Source organism: Bufo bufo, chromosome 1, assembly GCF_905171765.1.
Source record: "Bufo bufo chromosome 1, aBufBuf1.1, whole genome shotgun sequence".
Taxonomy (NCBI): Eukaryota; Metazoa; Chordata; class Amphibia; order Anura; family Bufonidae; genus Bufo; species Bufo bufo.
In genome coordinates, this window is record NC_053389.1 from 726406377 (window position 1) to 726426927 (window position 20551).

At 46.0% G+C, this 20551-nt stretch overlaps 1 protein-coding gene across 1 annotated transcript in view; it reads right to left on the reverse strand.

Annotated features, from left to right (window-relative positions):
- The window catches only part of ERLIN2 (ER lipid raft associated 2), a 32957-nt gene extending 15332 nt beyond the window's left edge, over positions 1–17625 (reverse strand). Inside the window, exons 1-3 of the mRNA XM_040414382.1 lie at positions 17498–17625; positions 10728–10845; positions 6631–6712 (exon numbers count right to left, since the gene is read on the reverse strand). Coding sequence (XP_040270316.1) covers positions 6631–6712; positions 10728–10834 — 189 coding nt within the window. The 5' untranslated portion in view covers positions 10835–10845; positions 17498–17625. The remainder of the gene's footprint in view (positions 1–6630; positions 6713–10727; positions 10846–17497) is intronic.
- Between the last annotated feature and the right edge of the window lie 2926 nt (positions 17626–20551).

Consider the following 20551-nt stretch of genomic DNA (forward strand, 5'->3'; position numbering starts at 1 on the left):
ATAAAGGAGTGGTTCTGCAGGTGGTGACCACAGACCACTTCTCAGTTCCTATGCTTCCTGGCTGATAATTTGGTCACTTTTGAATGCTGGCGGTGCTTTCACTCTAGTGGTAGCATGAGACGGAGTCTACAACCCACACAAATGGCTCAGGTAGTGCAGCTTATCCAGGATGGCACATCAATGCGAGCTGTGGCAAGGTGGTTTGCTGTGTCTGTCAGCGTAGTGTCCAGAGCATGGAGGCGCTACCAGGAGACAGGCCAGTACATCAGGAGACGTGGAGGAGGCCGTAGGAGGGCAACAACCCAACAGCAGGACCGCTACCTCCGCCTTTGTGCAAGGAGGAACAGGAGGAGCACTGCCAGAGCCCTGCAAAATGACCTCCAGCAGGCCACAAATGTGCATGTGTCTGCTCAAACGGTCAGAAACAGACTCCATGAGGGTGATACGAGGGCCCGACGTCCACAGGTAGGGGTTGTGCTTACAGCCCAACACCGTGCAGGACGATTGGCATTTGCCAGAGAACACCAAGATTGGCAAATTCGCCACTGCCGCCCTGTGCTCTTCACAGATGAAAGCAGGTTCACACTGAGCACATGTGACAGACGTGACAGAGTCTGGAGATGCCGTGGAGAACGTTCTGCTGCCTGCAACATCCTTCAGCATGACCGGTTTGGCATTGGGTCAGTAATGGTGTGGGGTGGCATTTCTTTGGAGGGCCGCACAGCCCTCCATGTGCTCGCCAGAGGTAGCCTGACTGCCATTAGGTCCCGAGATGAGATCCTCAGACCCCTGGTGAGACCATATGCTGGTGCGGTTGGCCCTGGGTTCCTCCTAATGCAAGACAATGCTAGACCTCATGTGGCTGGAGTGTGGCAGCAGTTCCTGCAAGACGAAGGCATTGATGCTATGGACTGGCCCTCCCGTTCCCCAGACCTGAATCCAATTGAGCACATCTGGGACATCATGTCTCGCTCTATCCACCAACGTCACGTTGCACCACAGACTGTCCAGGAGTTGGCAGATGCTCTAGTCCAGGTCTGGGAGGAGATCCCTCAGGAAACCGTCCGCCACCTCATCAGGAGCATGCACAGGCGTTGTAGGGAGGTCATACAGGCACGTGGAGGCCACACATACTACTGAGCCTCATTTTGACTTGTTTTAAGGACATTACATCAAAGTTGGATCAGCCTGTAGTGTGTTTTTCCACTTTAATTTTGAGTGTGACTCCAAATCCAGACCTCCATGGGTTAAAAAATTTGATTTCCATTTTTTTATTTTTGTGTGATTTTGTTGTCAGCACATTCAACTATGAAAAGAACAAAGTATTTCAGAAGAATATTTAATTAATTCAGATCTAGGATGTGTTATTTTTGTGTTCCCTTTATTTTTTTGAGCAGTGTATATAAAATCTGATTTTTGGGATTTAAATCAGATTTTTTTTTTATATAAAATGCTTTTTGAGGAAAATATATTACCATCCAAAGTAGGGTTGTCCCGATACCGATACTAGTATCGGGACCGATTCCGAGTTTTCTCGGCGGTACTCAGCCGCCGATACCCCGCCCCGATACATAAATACAATACTTTTTTTTTTTTTTTACATCAAGCGGGCTGGTGAGCGGTGCATAGAGGGGGCAGTGAACGGGAGCTGAGAAGGGGTGAAACGAGCGGTACATGTGTGTAACTGTAATAATTAGTGATGCCATGTGTTTTGTTTTCTCCCCTCGAGCGGGCTGGTGAGCGGGTGCTTATAGGAGGCATGTAGCGGCAGCTGAGAAGGGGTGGAGAGAGCCGGCAACGATAATTATTGCTGGTATGTGACTGGGTATTACTTACTGTTTGTTTCCTCCCCTCGAGCTGGCTGGTGGGCGGCTGAGAAGGAGAGCGCCAAAGATCATCCAATTAGCATGCATTTTCCTCACCTTGTGCTGCTAATTGATGAGAGGACACTGGAGAGTGGGCAGGAGAGAGAGAGAGGGAGGAGAGTGGGAGGAGAGCAGGCGGAGAGCAGTACGAGCAGGACGGACATCGCAGAAGCAGGTAAGATTAGAGTGAGACAGTCAAGTGAGTCACTGTGGTGCCACTGCCATTTAAGCAGGACTGGTTCTTTACGTACTATTGATTTGCGCAAATCTTCACCATATACTGTATGCTATTTAATCTTTCATTTAGTTGGCGCAGCTGTCCCCTTTTCCTGGAACCCAAGAAAGGCTTCTTATTCATGTTTCTGTTTTTTTTTTTAAAAAAGGCACTGCAGTGATTAAATAAAATGAATACCACCAAAATAAGCTCTATTTGTGTGAAAAAAAAAATTATAAAAACAAAAAAAAGGAAAGTACGGTGTAGCATGACTGCGCATTGCGCAAATATCACTCAAAGTGTGACAGCGCTGAAAGCTGAAAATTGGCCTGGGCAGGAAGGGGTGAGAGTGCCACTGCCCGATAAAAAAGTAGTTAAACAATAGATGCTTATTTTTTTTTATTTTGCCTTTTTCACCCAAGGTCGTGCAAATTATCAACACCTTTCAGTTCACACTGCACAGAGACACCAGCAGAATGTCAGCTGTGTGGAAGTATTTTAAAATTAATGAGGACAACCGACGGATTGCAGAGTGTAAACTTTGCTCTGTAAAATTATCGAGAGGAGGTACAAAAATCAGCTCTTTCAATACCAGTAATCTGATAAAGCATTTGAAAATAAAACATAAAACTGAGCATGCAGAGTTTACCGCCAGCACTAGCACTCAGCAGCCAACTTTGCAACAAACTTTTGCCAGAAGAGAAAAGCTGTCAAGAGACAACCCCAGAGCTGTAAAGATAACAGATGCCCTCACCAAATTTATTATTTTGAATGATCAACCTCTTTCCGTTGTTGAGAACATGGCTTTTCAGCAATTTCTTAACGTGTTAGAGCCAAAGTATGACATTCCCAGTCGCCACTACATAACGGACGTCATCTTACCAAAGATCCATGGTGCGGTTCAAAAGCACATTACCATCATGTTGCAGAACGACATTAAGGCAATTAGCTTCACAACAGACATCTGGAGCAGCAGTGTGAGTCCACTGTCTCTTATCAGTTTAACGGCGCAGTGGATAGACGGCGAATTCTCTCTGCATCAGGTCATGCTCCATGCTACAAAATTTGAAGGCTCCCACACCGGTCAAGCAATTGCCAACATATTTGAGGAAATGCTTCAGAATTGGGCAATTCCAAAAAGTTTGGTTCATGTTGTGGTCCGGGACAATGCCAAAAACATGATAAAGGGTATGGAAGATGCTGGACTTCCCAGTATTTCATGTGTTGCGCACACATTGCAGCTTGCCGTCACAGAGGGACTGTTGTCACAGCGCAGCATTTCAGATGCTGTGGGAGTCGGGCGCAGAATAATTGGCCACTTCAAGCATTCTACTCTGGCATACTCTCGGCTGCAGGACATCCAGAAAGACCTTGGTCAGGCAGTAAAAAGACTCCAGCAAGACGTGCAAACTCGTTGGAACAGCACATTTTACATGCTGAAGAGTCTATTTGAGCAGAAACGTGCCCTTGGAGTCTATTCGTCTGAACATGAGCTCCCTGCCACCATTACTTCAAACCAGTGGAACCTGATAGAGAAGTTGCTCAATATCTTGGCTCCATTTGAGGAGATGACCCGCCAAGTCAGTTGTTCTGATGCTTTCGCCTCTGATGTTATTCCTGCAGTAACAGTGCTACAGAAAGTTTTGTCAAAAGTGGATGACGACCAGGGCATCAAAACAATGAGGAGCACTTTGCTTGCTTCTTTGCAGAAGCGCTTTTCTGATACTGAGAGAAACCCCCTTTACTCTATCGCAACTTTACTGGATCCAAGGTATAAAGATCGATTTTTTGGTAATTCAGAAACTTCCAGGGAGGCAAAAGAAATGTTATTACAGGAACTGCAAAACTTTTCTGATGAGACAATAGTATCACTATCTGAGGATCATGAAGAACAAGCTTCCAAAAGACCTCACTGTGACCAGCCAGGTACCAGTCTGTCCAGTGTATTTGCGGAAATTGCTGGTGAAGGTTCATCTACATCGGAAAGCAGTGCTCCAAAAGCTGCTACTATACAGCTGGAAGCTTACCTGGGAGAGATCACCATACCTCATTCAGAGAAACCCCTGAAGTACTGGGCAGTTCACAAAGTGAGGTTTCCAACTCTGGCTAAAATGGCCCAAAAATTTCTTTCTGCCCCATGCAGTAGCGTTGAAAGTGAAAGACTGTTCAGCTTAGCGTCCAATGTGCTTACTGATAGCAGAAACAGGCTAATGGCTGAACATGCAGAGATGCTTTTATTCCTTAAAAAGAACTTGCCACTAACTTTTGACAAATAATAATTCTATTACCTATATTGCCGTTAATCCATCCCATAATGTTTGTTCCCCATGTTAAACAATGCACTGTTACAGTTTTTTGCTGTTTTGCACTTTTAGTTGGGTTGTGATTTAACATGTGTTTAGTTATTGTTGTTGTTAATATATTTTGATGTTGTAAAATATATTTTTGGGATTTATCAACATGTTCTTTGAAAATTCTTTGAGTTTTGTAGTTTTATACTACTGCGTGACAAGCAAATAAAACAGTTTTATTCTTTTAAAATGTCTTGAGTTCATAAAGTTCTTCATAATTCTAAAGAAAATATCCTTAGTCTGTATTGTGGTTTGAAAACGGTCACATGACATTTAAAAAAAGTATCGGTATTCGGTATCGGTGACTACTTGAAAAAAAGTATCGGTACTTGTACTCGGTCCTAAAAAAGTGGTATCGGGACAACCCTAATCCAAAGGTTATTCCATCATGAAATAAAGATTCGTTTTTTTAATTATGTAGAATAAGGCTGTACGTGGACTCCTATATTGTTGAATGGATTAGGCAGTGGCTGAGGGACAGACAACAGAGGGTTGTAGTCAATGGAGTATATTCAGACCATGGTCTTGTTATCAGTGGGGTACCTCAGAGATCTGTTCTGGGACCCATATTGTTTAATATCTTTATCAGTGAAATTGCAGAAGGCCTCGATGGTAAGGTGTGTCTTTTTGCTGATGACACAAAGATTTGTAACAGGGTTGATGTTCCTGGAGGGATACACCAAATGGAAAAGGATTTAGGAAAACTAGAGGAATGGTCAAAAATCTGGCAACTAAAATTGAATGTTGATAAGTGCAAGATAATGCACCTGGGGCGTAAAAACCCAAGACCAGAATATAAAATCAGTGATACAGTCCTAACCTCAGTATCTGAGGAAAGGGATTTAGGGGTCATTATTTCAGACTTAAAGGTAGGCAGACAATGTCATAGAGCAGCAGGAAATGCTAGCAGAATGCTTGGGTGTATAGGGAGAGGCATTACCAGTAGAAGGAGGGAGGTGCTCATGCCGCTCTACAGAGCACTAGTGAGACCTCATTTGGAGTATTGTGCTCAGTACTGGAGACCATATCTCCAGAAAGATATTGATACTTTGGAGAGAGTTCAGAGAAGAGCTACTAACTGGTACATGGATTGCAGGATAAAACTTACCAGGAAAGATTAAAGGACCTTAACATGTATAGCTTGGAAGAAAGACGAGACAGAGGGGATATGATAGAAACTTTTAAATACATAAAGGGAATCAACTTGGTAAAAGAGGAGAGAATATTTAAAAGAAGAAAAACTGCTACAAGAGGACATCGTTTTAAATTAGAGGGGCAAAGGTTTAAAAGTAATATCAGGGAGTGTTACTTTACTGAGAGAGTAGTGGATGCATGGAATAGCCTTCCTGCAGAAGTGGTAGCGGCAAATACAGTGAAGGAGTTTAAGCATGCATGGGATAGGCATAAGGCTATCCTTCATATAAGATAGGGCCAGGGACTATTCATAGTAGTAAGTATATTGGGCTGACTAGATGGGCCAAATGGTTCTTATCTGCCGACACATTCTATGTTTCTATATGTGTAATTATTTTGGTAAATAAATTCCATTAATCCATTCACAATGTCATGATCTTCCAGAGGTTTTTGTAAGAATTTTGGGCCGTTTCTCTGCCTACAAGATATTATCACAGATGCTTGGTTTACTTTTGCAGTTCTCAAAACTGAATTTGACTCAGCAGAGATCCCATGCCTCTTCACAGCTAAAATGTTATAACATGAACAGAGTTGAGAAAAAGACCTTAATCCTAACTTCTACAAACCTATGAATGCAGAATCAACCTAATCAAACTAATATGAAAAGTTGTTATTCTAAAAATCTTCATCTACTTGCATATTATAAGTTATACCAGCAAGAATTAGTCTTTATGTAGAAAACGATGATTTAAATCAAATCCACCCTGCTCAGCCGTGTACAGCACTTGACTGTTGAGGCCAGACATTGGCTGCATCAGTGACATGGCATGTGTGGGACGTCACCACAGCAGCCAGGAAAACAAACAGTGACAGGGAGGACGGGAGCAGGACGCTGGGAAGTATCACTCCTTTTCTTATTTTATCACATTCACTGTTGCTGTGAGCGATTTTATTTAACCCCATTAATGATAGATGGATCATGCTGGGAGATGTAGTGCGCAGCAGACTGAAAGCACTTCAGGCAGACTGATTCTGCAGAGACCAAGATACTATTCATTATACATACCTGTACAGACTTGAAGGAGGTTATAAATGGAAACATTAAATGGAATCCGGGTCCACTCGTCGACGTAAGTAGTGCTCCACCCCTGGAGGAGAAAGGAGAATTGTTCAGTTTCGTATTTCTCCCTAAATCACATGCAAATCAAGGAAAGAAGTGAGGAAGAGGAAGCCGGTCTGAACACGGAGTGCAAATTCTGCAGCTCATCTATAGAGGGATTTTCGGCTCAAAGTAAAGATTTCAGGTTTTTATAATTTGTGCCAAATTAAAGAGCTTTGTAATTAGGAGTGTAATCGCTTTATGGTTTCATTATATATATATATACATATACATACACACATACATACACACACACACACACTAGGGAGATACATAAATAGCAATCCCCCAATACGAAGCATTCTGATCATATACAAGAAGGCCGAAAATCTCACAGATTATCACTAACGAGAGTTCATAGTAACGCTCGTTAGCGCTGATGTGGCGGTGTAAATGTACCACCGTTTCCCGGTGGCAGATTGTGCTGTGTAACACGACAGTATGGGAAAGAGCGATGGCATTAGTGATCACTCCTCCCCATACCCTGGAGGAGATCGCTGCCTGTAAATGCACCGGTCTCCTCCACCAGCCGCCTTCCCGACAATCTGCTTGTACATCGTCCTACTGCTCAGATAGGCCATCACTTGTGATGAGTGGAGGTGTGACTGGCGGGATCCTCACCGTCTCTTAGATCGAAGAAGCAGTCATATGGTTAAAGGGCATCTGTCAGCAGATGTGTCCCTATGAAACTGGCTGACCGGCTGCACGTGCCTTTGGCAGCTGAACGTGATCACTAGCGTTGAGGGAACTCGGCTTTGTGCTTCATTAATGAAGCAGAGTTCAGCTTCGGATTTCGATACAGTATTTGATGTGAATAAATGAAATGACACGTGATAGAGGCGAGACGAAGTAACTCTCGCGATATTTGCTGACACTTCGGAAAGACCTCAGCGTAGGTCATACATTTTACAGTAGGACGAAGCCAATATCCTTAAAGAGGACCTTTCATGGGTCCGAACATTGTAAGATAACTATCTGGACATGTAGAGCGGCGCCCAGAGATCTCACTGCACTTACTATTATCCCTGGGCGCCGCTCCGGTCGCTCGCTGTGGACCTGTTCGCAATTACCATACAGCACGAGAGAAGGTAACGGGGCCACAGCAGGCGAACGGAGCAGCGCCCAGGGATAATAGTAAGTGCAGTGAGATCCCTGGGCGCCGCTCTACATGTACAGATAGTTATCTTACAATGTTCGGACCCATGAAAGCTCCTCTTTAATGTAGTCTTGAAAAGATTCGGGTTCGGATACAGCAATCCGAACCAGATTCTCTCAACCCTAGTGATCACATTTGCACCGCCTGGCCCTGTCAGTCAAAGTGCAGAGGGTGCGGCAGCTGCAAAGAGAGCTGAGCCTCTAGGTGTAATGGCAACGCCCTTGTTGCTCCTAAAGGTTCATTTGCATCTATTAAAACTTCATATTTCTCAGCAACGAGGGCACATATGAACATGGGACCAACACAGATGTCTCCAGCTGCCAAGCAGGTCAGCCAGTTTCATAGGTACAGATGCCCTTTAACATTGCACAGAGACGACCCTGGTCACCTGCCATATAGTCATCCGCTGCATAGCCCCATGGACATGAATGGAGCTGTGATGCATAGTGGTGGCCAGGAACACCACTGTGTAGGGAATAAGCTGAAAATACCTCCCTAAGCTTTTGTCATCAGCTGCGGTCCCAGGAGATGGTTATCACGTATCACTAACAGTGATGGCTAACCTCCGGCACTCCAGCTGTGGTAAAACTACAACTCCCAGCATGCTCCATTCATTTCTTTGGAGTTCTGAGAACAGCCAAGCAAGTGTGCATCTTGGGGGTTGTAGTTTTACCACAGCTGGAGTGCCGGAGGTGAGCCATCATAGCACTAGGATGACAAGACCCCTCCAGGGAAGTGCCTTTGATAAGAAGTCTGTGGGAGGGAATTGAGACATCAGGAACCTACACTTTGAACTAAAAACGAACTGAGACGTTCCAGAGCCGTCCATGTTTGTCCTTCCTGCTCCCAGGTGGTGGAGTCGCCCCATCTTCAGCCTTCATGTACAGTCCTCTACTCCACAGAAACTGCTGTTATTTTAGCTTTGTTTGAGGACATGCAAATGAAGGCAATAATTCCAGCATCTTCTTGGATGTGTTGCAAGTCTTGCCAGAAAGTGAGGCGGCCAAGCCAACATCCTGCCGGATCTGAGCAGTAAATCTATTGCCTCCACTGCTTGTGACACTTGACTATATGAGAAGAACAATGTTAACCGTTTCATGGCAAACAAGACAGGACAGAGGGAAACCAAAAATATGTCATCCAAACGGCAACAGGGCTTCAGCCTGGAGACGTCTTAAAGAAGCACTCCCACAAAATTGCTATGCCCTGGCCCATTAGAAAGTTACATGATATACACAATGTAGTGAAAGTAATCTTGGGAGTTATCCACTTCATTCTGATCCTCAGCTGTGTCATGTGACCGACACTCTGACCCTCCAGATGACACAGCGTCTTAGGTGCCGAACAGGAAGTCCTTCCTATCATACTCACATCGAGGCTCCCATAGGAATGAATAGAGAGACCGACTTCCTGTCCACACATAAAACCTTGTGTCATTTGGAGAGTCAGTGTGTGGGTCACATGACATAGCTGAGGATCAGAATGAAGTGGCTAACTCAAAGTTACCGGTTAGAAGATTGCCAATAAGATAATGGGCAGTGATGGCCAGTTCACAGTGTTCGCCAACGAACACATTCGGGCTGCCATCTTAACTCGCAAGTCTGGCGATGCACAGGTAAGCCCTTACCTGTGCCGGGAGCCGCTCTGAAACAAATGCGGTCACCGGGAGCAGGGAGTTCCGAGAACAGCCCGTTAAAGGCCCCTGGCGGCTGTTCTAGGAACTGCCTGCTCCCAGTGACCGCATTTGATTTCAGACCGGCTCGCGGCACAGGCAAGGGCTTACCTGTGCATCGCCAGACTTGCGAGTTAAGATGGCAGCCCGAATGTGTTCGCTGGCCATCACTGATAATGGGTGGAATCAAAAGGGACATAGATGCTACACAGTCCTACCACTTTACAAATCATTAGTCAGACCACACATGGAGTACTGTGTACAGTTCTGGGCTCCTGTGAACAAGGCAGACATAGCAGAGCTGGAGAGGGTCCAGAGGAGGGCAACTAAACTAATAACTGGAATGGGGCAACTACAGTACCCTGAAAGATTATCAAAATTAGGGTTATTCACTTTAGAAAAAAGACGACTGAGGGGAGATCTAATTACTATGTATAAATATATAATCTATTTATCCCCAGGACTGTGACTGTGACGAGGGGGACATCCTCTGCGTCTGGAGGAAAGAAGGTTTGTACACAAACATAGAAGAGGATTCTTTACGGTAAGAGCAGTGAGACTATGGAACTCTCTGCCTGAGGAGGTGGTGATGGTGAGTACAATAAAGGAATTCAAGAGGGGCCTGGATGTATTTCTGGAGCTTAATAATATTACAGGCTATAGCTACTAGAGAGGGGTCGCTAATCTGGGGAGTTAGGGTCCATTCACACGTCCGTAATGTGTTTTGCAGATTCACGGATCTGCAAAACACACACACAGGCAATGTGCGTTCCGAATTTTGCAGACCGCACATTGCCGGCATTAATAGGATATGTTCTATTTTTTTCGGAAACGAAAATGCAGACCCGGAAGTGCGGGTCCGCGCCACACGTTGTGCGGCCACATAGAAATGAATGGGTCTGCAATTCCGTTCCGCAAAATGCGGAACGAAATTGCGGACGTGTGAATGGGGCCTTATTCTGATTGGAGTCGGGAAGGAAGAGGTTTCCCCTAAAGTGAGAAAAATTGGCTTCTATCTCACAGGGTTTTTTGCCTTCCTCTGGATCAACTTGCAGGATGACAGGCCGAACTGGATGGACAAATGTCTTTTTCTCAGTCTTATAAACTATGTTACCACATGTAATATCCACCTCCTACTGTGCATAAGTGGAGACTGTAAATGCAGATGCCTCTTACCTATAATAGACCCCGATGTGTCCTTCCTCTATCTTGTGTATGGATGAAAGCAGGGCAGCAGCAGTGAATGCCACTGTAATGGCAGCTAGAGCTCCGATGTGGGACATCCTCCTGGGTCCTGTAAAAGAGACATAAGAGACTATCCTGAGCTTCACCGTACATACACTGAGGCAGCTTTCTATACACCTCCCCCTCCATGTTTGCTGTCCCTAGTGATCAGCGCTCTTACCTCTGCCATGTCCTACCCCCACTGCTCACCAGAAGGACTGCTCCTGACCAGACAGCCGATTCCAGCAGTACCTGTTCATTCGCTTTCTGGGAAAGCTAGATGAATATGAATATGGCCGCCATTACCTCAGCCGAGAATGTATGTTTTCTCAATAGGGAAAGCAGAATAATCTGCAGCAGACATTGTCGCAGCAGATTATTCCCCTTGAGAACAAAGGATCAGGCATGTTGGAATCCAACAGGCCACACTTTCTTTCCTCTCTCCTATACATTAGATGGTTGGCCAGTCCTGACAAAATTGGCAAGTCTAGCCACATTCACTTAAAGGGGTTCTCCAGGAATTAAGAAAATTGAAATACTTAAAATATTACTTTATTATAAATATAATCCCAAATACCTTTCATTAGTTATAATAGCTCATTTTGTCTGAGGAACAATCAGGGGAAATAAAATGGCCACTGTCCTATTACTACACACAAAACCTGTCCTGATCACACAGTGGGAGAAGTTACTTCTCAGCCTACGTCACAACACTGAGGTGAAGAGCTGCCTCATCCGCCTCTCTGCTCTACTTGTCAGGGATTATGATCCTGACTACAGTTTAATATGATATTTAACTGAATCTCTGTAGGAATGGAGTTCATGAGGAGACATGAAGTACAGAGAGGATGGACAGGACAGGTAATGTGGGGCTGTGGTAATGGAGACTGTATACAAGTGCTACTGACCATTATCTACACCCCCACTATCCTCTCTGTACTTCAGGTCTCCTAATGAACTCTATTCCTACAGAGATTAAGCTGAAGATTTTATCATCTGTATTCAGGATCATAATCCCTGACAAGCAGAGCAGAGAGGAGGATGAGGCAGCTCTTTACCTCAGTGTCATGAAGTAACTTGTCCTCATGTGTGATCAGGACAGGTTTTGTGTGTACTAATAGGACAGCGGCCATTTTATTTCTCCTGATGATTGCTCCCCAGACAAAAGGAGCCATTATAACTAATGAAAGGCATTTGGGAATATAATGTATAATATAGTTATATTTAAGTATTTTCATTAATTTTACTTTCTTAATTCCCAGAGAACCCCTTTAATGTGCATTACCAGCTTGAATCCAGCAATACGTGCACATAACTAAACAGATCTGTTACAATGGTGTCTGGTAAAGCTGGGGGACAACCAACATGGCCGCCCTTACATCCTCTATAGTGGATACCACTCAGCTTTCCCAGAACTTAATGGAAAGTACAGCCTTTATTTCTTGACTCCAGAGGCAACGAACTACGGCATCCCCAAGCTGCACTCATATATACAGCCCACCGAGCCTCGTTAAATGAAAGGGTTAAGCTAAAAGTGACGCGGCAGCTGGATTTACCTTACATTTCATTCTTTTACTTTATCTCAACCACACGCTGAGAAAACCCCAAAAATCAATAGCAGAGGCGTCAGTCTGCATCGATCGCATAGAGAATGAATGAGGTGACGAACACCGCCATCCCTGCTCGTCCGCACTGTGTCGCCCTGGCGTATTTAGGCTCATTTAATAATGGTGACCTGATAAAACAGCCTCCGGTGAAGGGTTTAAAAATAATTCTGTGCAGTTGCCATACAGTTCCTGTATGGGCTCATGTACACGGCCATTTTACCCGGCCGTGCCCATATAGTGGCCCACAAACAGTGGGTCCGCAATACACGGGCACTGGCTGTGTGCACCACACATGTGGACTAATGAAATGGGACCCATTCAAGCAATTTTTGCGGTGCGGACGGACCATGGACCCATTCAAGTTGAATGGGTCAGGATCCGTCTGCGGCATCCGCACGGATGTTGCCCGTGCATTGGGGACTGCAAATTGTGGTCCCCAATGCACGGAACGGCCGACTAACGGCCGCGTGCATGAGCCCTAATTGTGAACGGATATGAGCAGATCGGTGCCGGATTATCAGACGTATTCTGGATAACTATAGTAAAGATACGTTTACACGAGCCGATTATCGTGTTAATTACCGTAAAATCAAATGAAACTGCGCGATTTTCAAGTAGTGCTAAAGCAATGAATGATAGAGCGACAATCGGTAGATTTCTCGTTGGTTCAATCGTTTGTGTGGGCACACAGATCAACTTTGGACGCTAACGATTTTGTACGTGTAAACAGGAACCGTTCACTGCGAGCACGATTACACCGTGGGAGTGTTTAAGCACGACACTAAAAATTAGCTTTGTGCAAATTCAACTGTCTGCTTTACAAACTATGGAATACGCGATCGAAATTACGATTTTGTGAATGATAATCGGCACTCACTACACCAAGAAACGACTCGCACCGATCATCGCCTCGTATAACGGTACCGTTAGGTTAGGCTCTGCTCCCAATTCTGTCACGCCAGGTGTCTAACCGTCAGACAAGCATAGCCTAAGGCGCTATTCCGGAGCTACAGGTCGATGAGATTCCTTAGGCTGGGTTCAGACCTGAGCGTTTTACAGTGCGTTCCTCAACAGGCAAGAACCAATGCTTCCCTATGGGCATGGTTCTCACCTGAGCGTTTTACAGCACGTACGATCGCGCTGTAAAACGCCCGACGCCCCAAGAAGTACAGGAGCTTCTTTGGGGCGTCTTGTTGCGCGTTCCCGCCCATAGACTTCAGCGGGAACGCGCGACAATGGGCGTTCGCTTGTTCCGGAGCTGCGTCTGTAAACGCGCATACAATCGCGCATACAGAACGCTCCATCCCGTACGCTCAGGTCTGAACGCAGCCTTAGGAATGGTTGCAGGACAGATTCATCACATCTGCCGTGGTTCCTGGAACCCATGACACCAATGTGAACAGAACCTTAGGGTGAATTCACACACGGCAGATTAGGCCTCATGCACACGGCGGGTCGGCAATCCACGGCCGCTGGCCCCGTGCACCCCGCATCACGGATGCGGACCCATTCACTTGTACGGGTCCACAATTCCAGAAATGCGGGAGGGAACACCGGAAGCACTACAGACTGCTTCCGTGGTGTTTCTTTCCGTGGTTCCGCACTGCAAAAAAATATGACGTGTCATATTTTTTCACGGTGCAGACATACCACGGACCCATTCAAGTTTAATGGGTTCGGCCTGCTGCACGGATGTTGCCCGTGCATTGGGGACCGCAACTGCCGTGTGCTTGAGGCCTTAGTCAGATACATTTCTAGAACTGTTCAGGGCCTGCAGAAATCCATGTGCTCGCTGGCAAACAACCCAATTCAGATGACGAGAGCTGATCTTAAGCCTCCGAGTGTGAATTTACCCTGATGCTCGCGTCACACATAAATGTGGTCTGGCGGTTTTTTCAGCGTAAAAAATGTCTGCAATTTGTATGACTTTTTAAAGCATTTTAGTGGCATCTTGTACATCTGATGTCACTTGCTCTGTAGATTAAGGCTACAGTCACGCGGCCATTTCCATTCTGCGGTCCACAAAATTTGGATGTTGACCGTGTGCGTCCTGCACTTCTCACAGGCTCCATTGTCATTATGCCTATTCTTGTCCACAAAACAGACAATAGGACATTTTTATCATTTGCAGCACGGCCACGTGGATGTGGACAGCACACGGATAATATCATGTGATGTCCGCAATTTTTTGTGGCCACATAAATGAATGGATCTGCGTGTGATACACAAAAAAAAAAAAGGATTGGATGCGGACCGCGTGCAACTTTTATTAAAGGGGTTCAGCTCTTAACCCGGACATATCCCCATTTTCACCCCCCCCCCCATTTCATGCTCCCACGCTCTCCCTTTGCCCTGTGCTGTATTGCGCAGAACAAGGGCTTTCTTTGGTTTATATTATTACACTGCTAGGCAGAGGCTTCTGCCCAGCAGTGAGCCCGGCTCTGATGGGTGGGCTTTAGCGCTAAAGCCGGCCCATTAGTGCAGGTGATGTCACCGGGTTCACTGCTGGGCCTCCACCCAGCAATTCCTATGAAGAGCCCGGTACGTCACCGGATCTCTCCGTAAAATGCCTTTGTGCCGCGCAAATCAGCGCAAGGCAAAGGAGAGTATGAGAGCATGAAACGCTCTGATGCTCATATCAGGGTAAACATGGGGATATGTCCGGGTGCAACCCCTTAAAGTGATCGGCTATCCTCAGGACAGATAGCTGATCAGCAAGAGTGCAAGGTGTTAGACCCCCGTCAATCAGCTAGTGATAGCCTATGCCGAGGATAGCTCATCCTTTTATATACAAACATTAAAAGAAATGCAGACTGAAGGGAAGTTCACACGTGTGACGTCTACTGACATTTTTTCGCACTGTAATTTACAATCAAAACACCAAAAGCAGCTTTCCATTGACTTCAGTGGGTAAAACACCACCAGGGCATGTTACTTCTTTGAAGTGGATGTTATCTGTGTTCCCCATTGAAGTCAATGGGGAAGGGCTAAAATAGCTACTGGTTTTTGGCAGCATTTAAGCGGCCAAATACTCGCTGCTCACAGAGGCAGAGGAGTGGACAGATCTGCCACTGTTTTTTACTAGGCAGGTTTTACCCGTGTGAACCTACCCTCAAAATGTCCCATTTCTGATCTCCACTGGATCTGACATCAGACATGAAGATACCCCAGTCTATACTGGGCACATGATACTCCCCAGATCTCGTGTGATCGCCTCCACAACTGTACCATCCAGCGTGCAGTGGCAGCTCTATTAAAGGGAACCTGTCACCAGGATTTTGTGCATAGAGCTGGGGACATGGGCTGCTAGATGGCCGCTAGCACATCTGTAATACCCAGTCCCCATAGCTCTGTGTGCTTTTATTGTGTTAAAAAAACGTTTTGATCAATATGCAAATGACCTGATATGAGTCCTGTGTCCGGAGAGGAGTCCAATTTTCTGAGCGCAGCACCGCCCCGCGCCCTCCGAATCTCCTCCTTGCCGGCTGACGTCACAGAGCTGGAGCGCCGAAATCTCGCGATGCGCGAGCTAGCGCATGCGCAGTGTCGGCATCATGTTCATTCCCTGTGCTGGCATCAGCACAGGGAACGAACTACGCATGCGCTAGCTCGCACATCGCAAGATTTCGGCGCTCCAGCTCTGTGACGTCAGCCAGCAAGGAGGAGATTCGGAGGACGCGGGGCGGTGCTGGGCTCCTTTCCGCTGGACTCATCTCCGGATACAGGACACATATCAGGTTCATTTGCATATTGATCAAAACGGTTTTTTAACACAATAAAAGCACACAGAGCTATGGGGACTGGGTATTGCGGATGTGCTAGCAGCCATCTAGCAGCCCATGTCCCCAGCTCTATGTACAAAATCCTGGTGACAGGTTTCCTTTAAGACAACATGCGCTCCTATAGCCCCGCATTCTTCTCATCTTGTGGGATTCTACTTACAGTTTCCCCAAGAAACCATGCAATCCCAGCAGAGAGTCTCAGTGACAGGACGTGCGCTGGAATAATCTCCTGTGTTATTCCGGTAGGAGTCCAGGGGATCCACATGCATGGGCCATATGGCAAGGAGCTTTGTGTCATATGGTGCCCATAGACTGCCCCCGACGAGACGTGTCCACAACCTGTGACACTTCTGCACCCCCAGGTATGGAGCACATTTCATACCATATGGAGCATGATGTCCTTCTTACATTGTCACTTTTGGCATTACATTTTTTCCTCACGTGGTCTCCATTAGTAGAAAAGGCAGACGCTGCGGTCACAGTTGCGTGGATCTCTCTGGGGACTGTCATTGGTGACTAATGAAGTTACAGCCAGATACGACATTTGCCAGCGGTCCTATCATGGCCACCCTGGGTTACACACATTGGCACAAGTCAGCACGCTAGCAAAGTGGAATCACACAAAGGTCCTACTGAGTTACAGGAGCTTGGGGTACACATAGCTTTATCTCCCCTGACATCGATGCCCACCGACCAGCTGTAAAGGGCATCTGTCAGCAGATCTGTACCTATGACACTGGCTGACCTGTTACATGTGCGCTTGGCAGCTGAAGACATCTGTGATGGTCCCATGTCCATATGTGCCCGCACTTCTGAGAAAAATTGTGTTTTAATATATGCAAATGAGCCTCTAGGAGCAATGAGGGCGTTGCCGTTACACCTAGAGGCTCTGCTCTCTCTGCAACCGCTGCGCCCTCTGCACTTTGACAGGACCAGGCAGTGAAAACATCATCACACCTGGTCCTGTCAATGTGCAGAGGGCACAGCAGTTGCAGAGAGCGCTGAGCCTCTAGGTGTAATGGCAACGCCCCCGTTGCTCCTAGAGGTTCATTTGCATATAATAAAACACCATATTTCTCAGTAATGCCGGCACATATGAACATGGGACCAACACAGAGGCCTTCAGCTGCCAAGTGCACATGTAACAGGTCAGACAGTGTCATAGGTACAAATCTGATGACAGATGCCCTTTAATCATGCCCTGCTCTTTGCCTGACCCCACACTAAACAATAAGTCAGCCATATGCTGCCCTTAGGAACAGAGGAGCACCCCATAACCCCAAAGATCTCTCGCCCTACAACATGGCGTCACACACGCAGCCCCAGGCCTGACCTTACTGCTCCTCCAGGTCAACGCTGATCTGTGTGATCCAAAGCTTCTTTCTCTTCCACCTGCTTCAGTTTCTTCCTGGAGTCGCTCGCCGACACGTCATCAGCCTGCGTCCCGCTGAGGCAGCAGCCATCTTTGTTGTGGGCACGCAGCGCGCGCGGGTTGGTGATCGCAGTACCGGTAGGTAACCAGCAGGTGGTGCTGTAGACTGTAGGTTACAGAGTACACGTGCGGAACCTGCTCCACGAAGGTGAGCCGGCGCCGAGTGATGTACAGTCATGTCTATCAGTGCAAAGGCGGTCACAGGTGATTAAAAGCGCCTGAAATACGGACGACGTGGCTGCAGACGGATGTATGTCATCATTCGTGTAATGAGCTTAGAAGGTATTGTGTAGGCTTAACAGCAATTCTAGCAAAACAGTTCCGAGGATATAATGTAGACTATTACAGAAACGTCCTCATGGTTGGAAATGTGCAGCTTTTTCTCCCAAAGGTAATAACAGAAGTAGCATGGTGAGTGCAGCTCTCAGGCAGCTTCCCTCTGCTTCTAAAGGGGTTCTCCACCCGTCTGCCTTTTGCCCATTTGTGGGAAGAGAGTTGTGGCCAGTACCGACCAAACTCTTTTCCCAGTCAGGGGTTATCAAAGACCTATAATGCCCGGCCCCCCATACTGGTCATACTTACCCCGCTCCCCAGCACCCGCGTCGCTTCTGATGCAGCCAATAGCAGACCACGATAGGGACGACCCTTCCTGGCGTCAAACGCCATGCTAAGGAGATGCAGCGGCAACCGTAGCGACGCGGGTGCAGGGGTGCAAGGGTCAATGCACACGTTCAGGATTTATGTGCGGAGAATCCACTCTGAAATCCGCAGGGGTTCACAGGGAAATCTGTGTGGAAATCTGCATCCATTCGTGCGGATTTACATGTGGATTTGCGTGCGGATTTGGTGTGGATTTCCGCATGCAGATTTTACTCTCCCCATTGAAGTAAATGGAGAAAATCCGGTCAGGAAAAATAAAATAAATTGACCTGCTGCGGATTTAAAAATCCTCACGGAAAAAAAATCTGCATCATGTACGTGAGAATTAAGGGTTCTCCTAGAACACAATGTACATAACCTACGGTGTGGATTTTCCGCACAGAAAATCTGCACCCAATCCTGATCGTGTGCATTTAGCCTAAAGGCTCGTCCAGACATAGTCTCCCCCCCCCCCCCCCCCTCATGCTGACATTGGGCACGGAGAGCCGCATCTGCTGAGGCAACCATCTACCACCCAACGAGGGCGCGGGTCCCACTAATAAAATAGGATTTATTCGGCATTATACAGTTACTTCAGCGTGGCAGATCGGGCAGGAAAGCATGCATGAACCCCTTTAAGTGGCCCTGTAGCCTCAGACTGTATTCGTCAACAATGTTGTTGTTTTTTTTAGGTGTTTTTTTGGTGTTTTTTCTTTTTAAAGATAGGGTGACACACCTGCATTGTTTTTGCTCATAAGGTGGCATTTTCTGTCTTTTGTAGATGCTGTAGATCTTGGAGTTTTGACATCTTTTCTATAGGGGAAAAGCCCCATGAAGAATACTCTGCTGAGCAAAGACACCGCAAAAAACACCCAAAACACCCAGGTCTCATGCACACAACGATATTTATTGTGGATCGGATGTGGACCCATTCATTTCTAAGATGTAGACAGCCCACCATGTGCTAAACACTTATAATTAGATATTACAACCAAAAACATACACTGGAAAGAAAACACCTAAAAAAATCCTTGGTTAATAATAATAGAAAAATATAGTTCAAAATCTTATTTTATTAACGAGAATAAACTATTTTATTAATAAGATTTAAATACATCAAAAAGCACATATATGGGTCACTTCAATAAAAATTATTAATTGATGTCTTTTCCCGTGATTATTCTCTATGCTGGATATTTAGCAATGAATTTGTGCAATAAACTGTGGGGAAAAAAGTGTGTAAATGTATAAAGCATAAATCAATAGTAAAAGTGCAAATGCAAAAAAATAGGATATGCTATGTTATACAAAATGAGCGAAATGGGTTGAGGTTCTTACAGGGTCCTCATCACTGTCCAGGATGTCCCAGCCGAGTCAGTATTTTTACAGTTAGGTCCATATATATTTGGACACTGACAAAAATTTCGTTTTTATTACCTGTTAAGGGTACATTCACACGACCGTATGTGTTTTGCGGTCCGCAAATTGCGGATCCGCAAAACGCGGATACCGGCTGTGTGAATGTAGCCGGCCCCATGATAGAAATGCCTATTCTTGTCTGCGATAGAGCATGCCCTATTCTTGTCCACTATCTTTTTTGCGGGGCCACGGAACGGATCTAAGGATGAGGACAGCACATTGTGTGCTGTCCGCATCTTTTGTGGCCCCATTGAAATAAATGGGTCCGCACCCGTTCCGCAAAATTGCGGAACGGATGCAGAGCCAAAAATACGGTCGTGTAAATGTACCCTTACTAAAACATAATTAAGTTTTAGTTATATAATGAACATGGACATAAAGTCCAGACTTTTAGCTTTCATTTGAGGGTATCCACAAAATTGGATGAAGCGTTTAGGCCTCTTTCACACGGGCGCGTGTGAGGCCCGGACAAGATGCGGGTGCGTTGCGGGTAAACGCAATTTTTTTGCTACGTGTTCTTCACAGAAGTTTGGGTTTGGGATCGGTGTTGTGTAGATTTTAACATGGTTATAAGAGAAAATAATAGCATTCTTAATACAGGATGCTAAGTAAATTAGGGATGGAGGGGTTAAAAAATAAATAAAATAAATTATTGAACTCACCTCATCCACTTGTTCGCGCAGCTCGGCTTGTCTTCTTTCTTCTTCTTTGAGGACCTGGGAGGAAAAGGACATTTGGTGACATCGCTGCGCTCATCACATGGTCCATCACCATGGTGACGGACCATGTGATGGACTCATGTGATGAGCACAGTGACGTCACCTTTAAAAGGTCCTTTTCCTCCCAGGTCCTCAAAGAAGAAGAAAGAAGACAAGCCGGCTGCGCGAACAAGTGGAT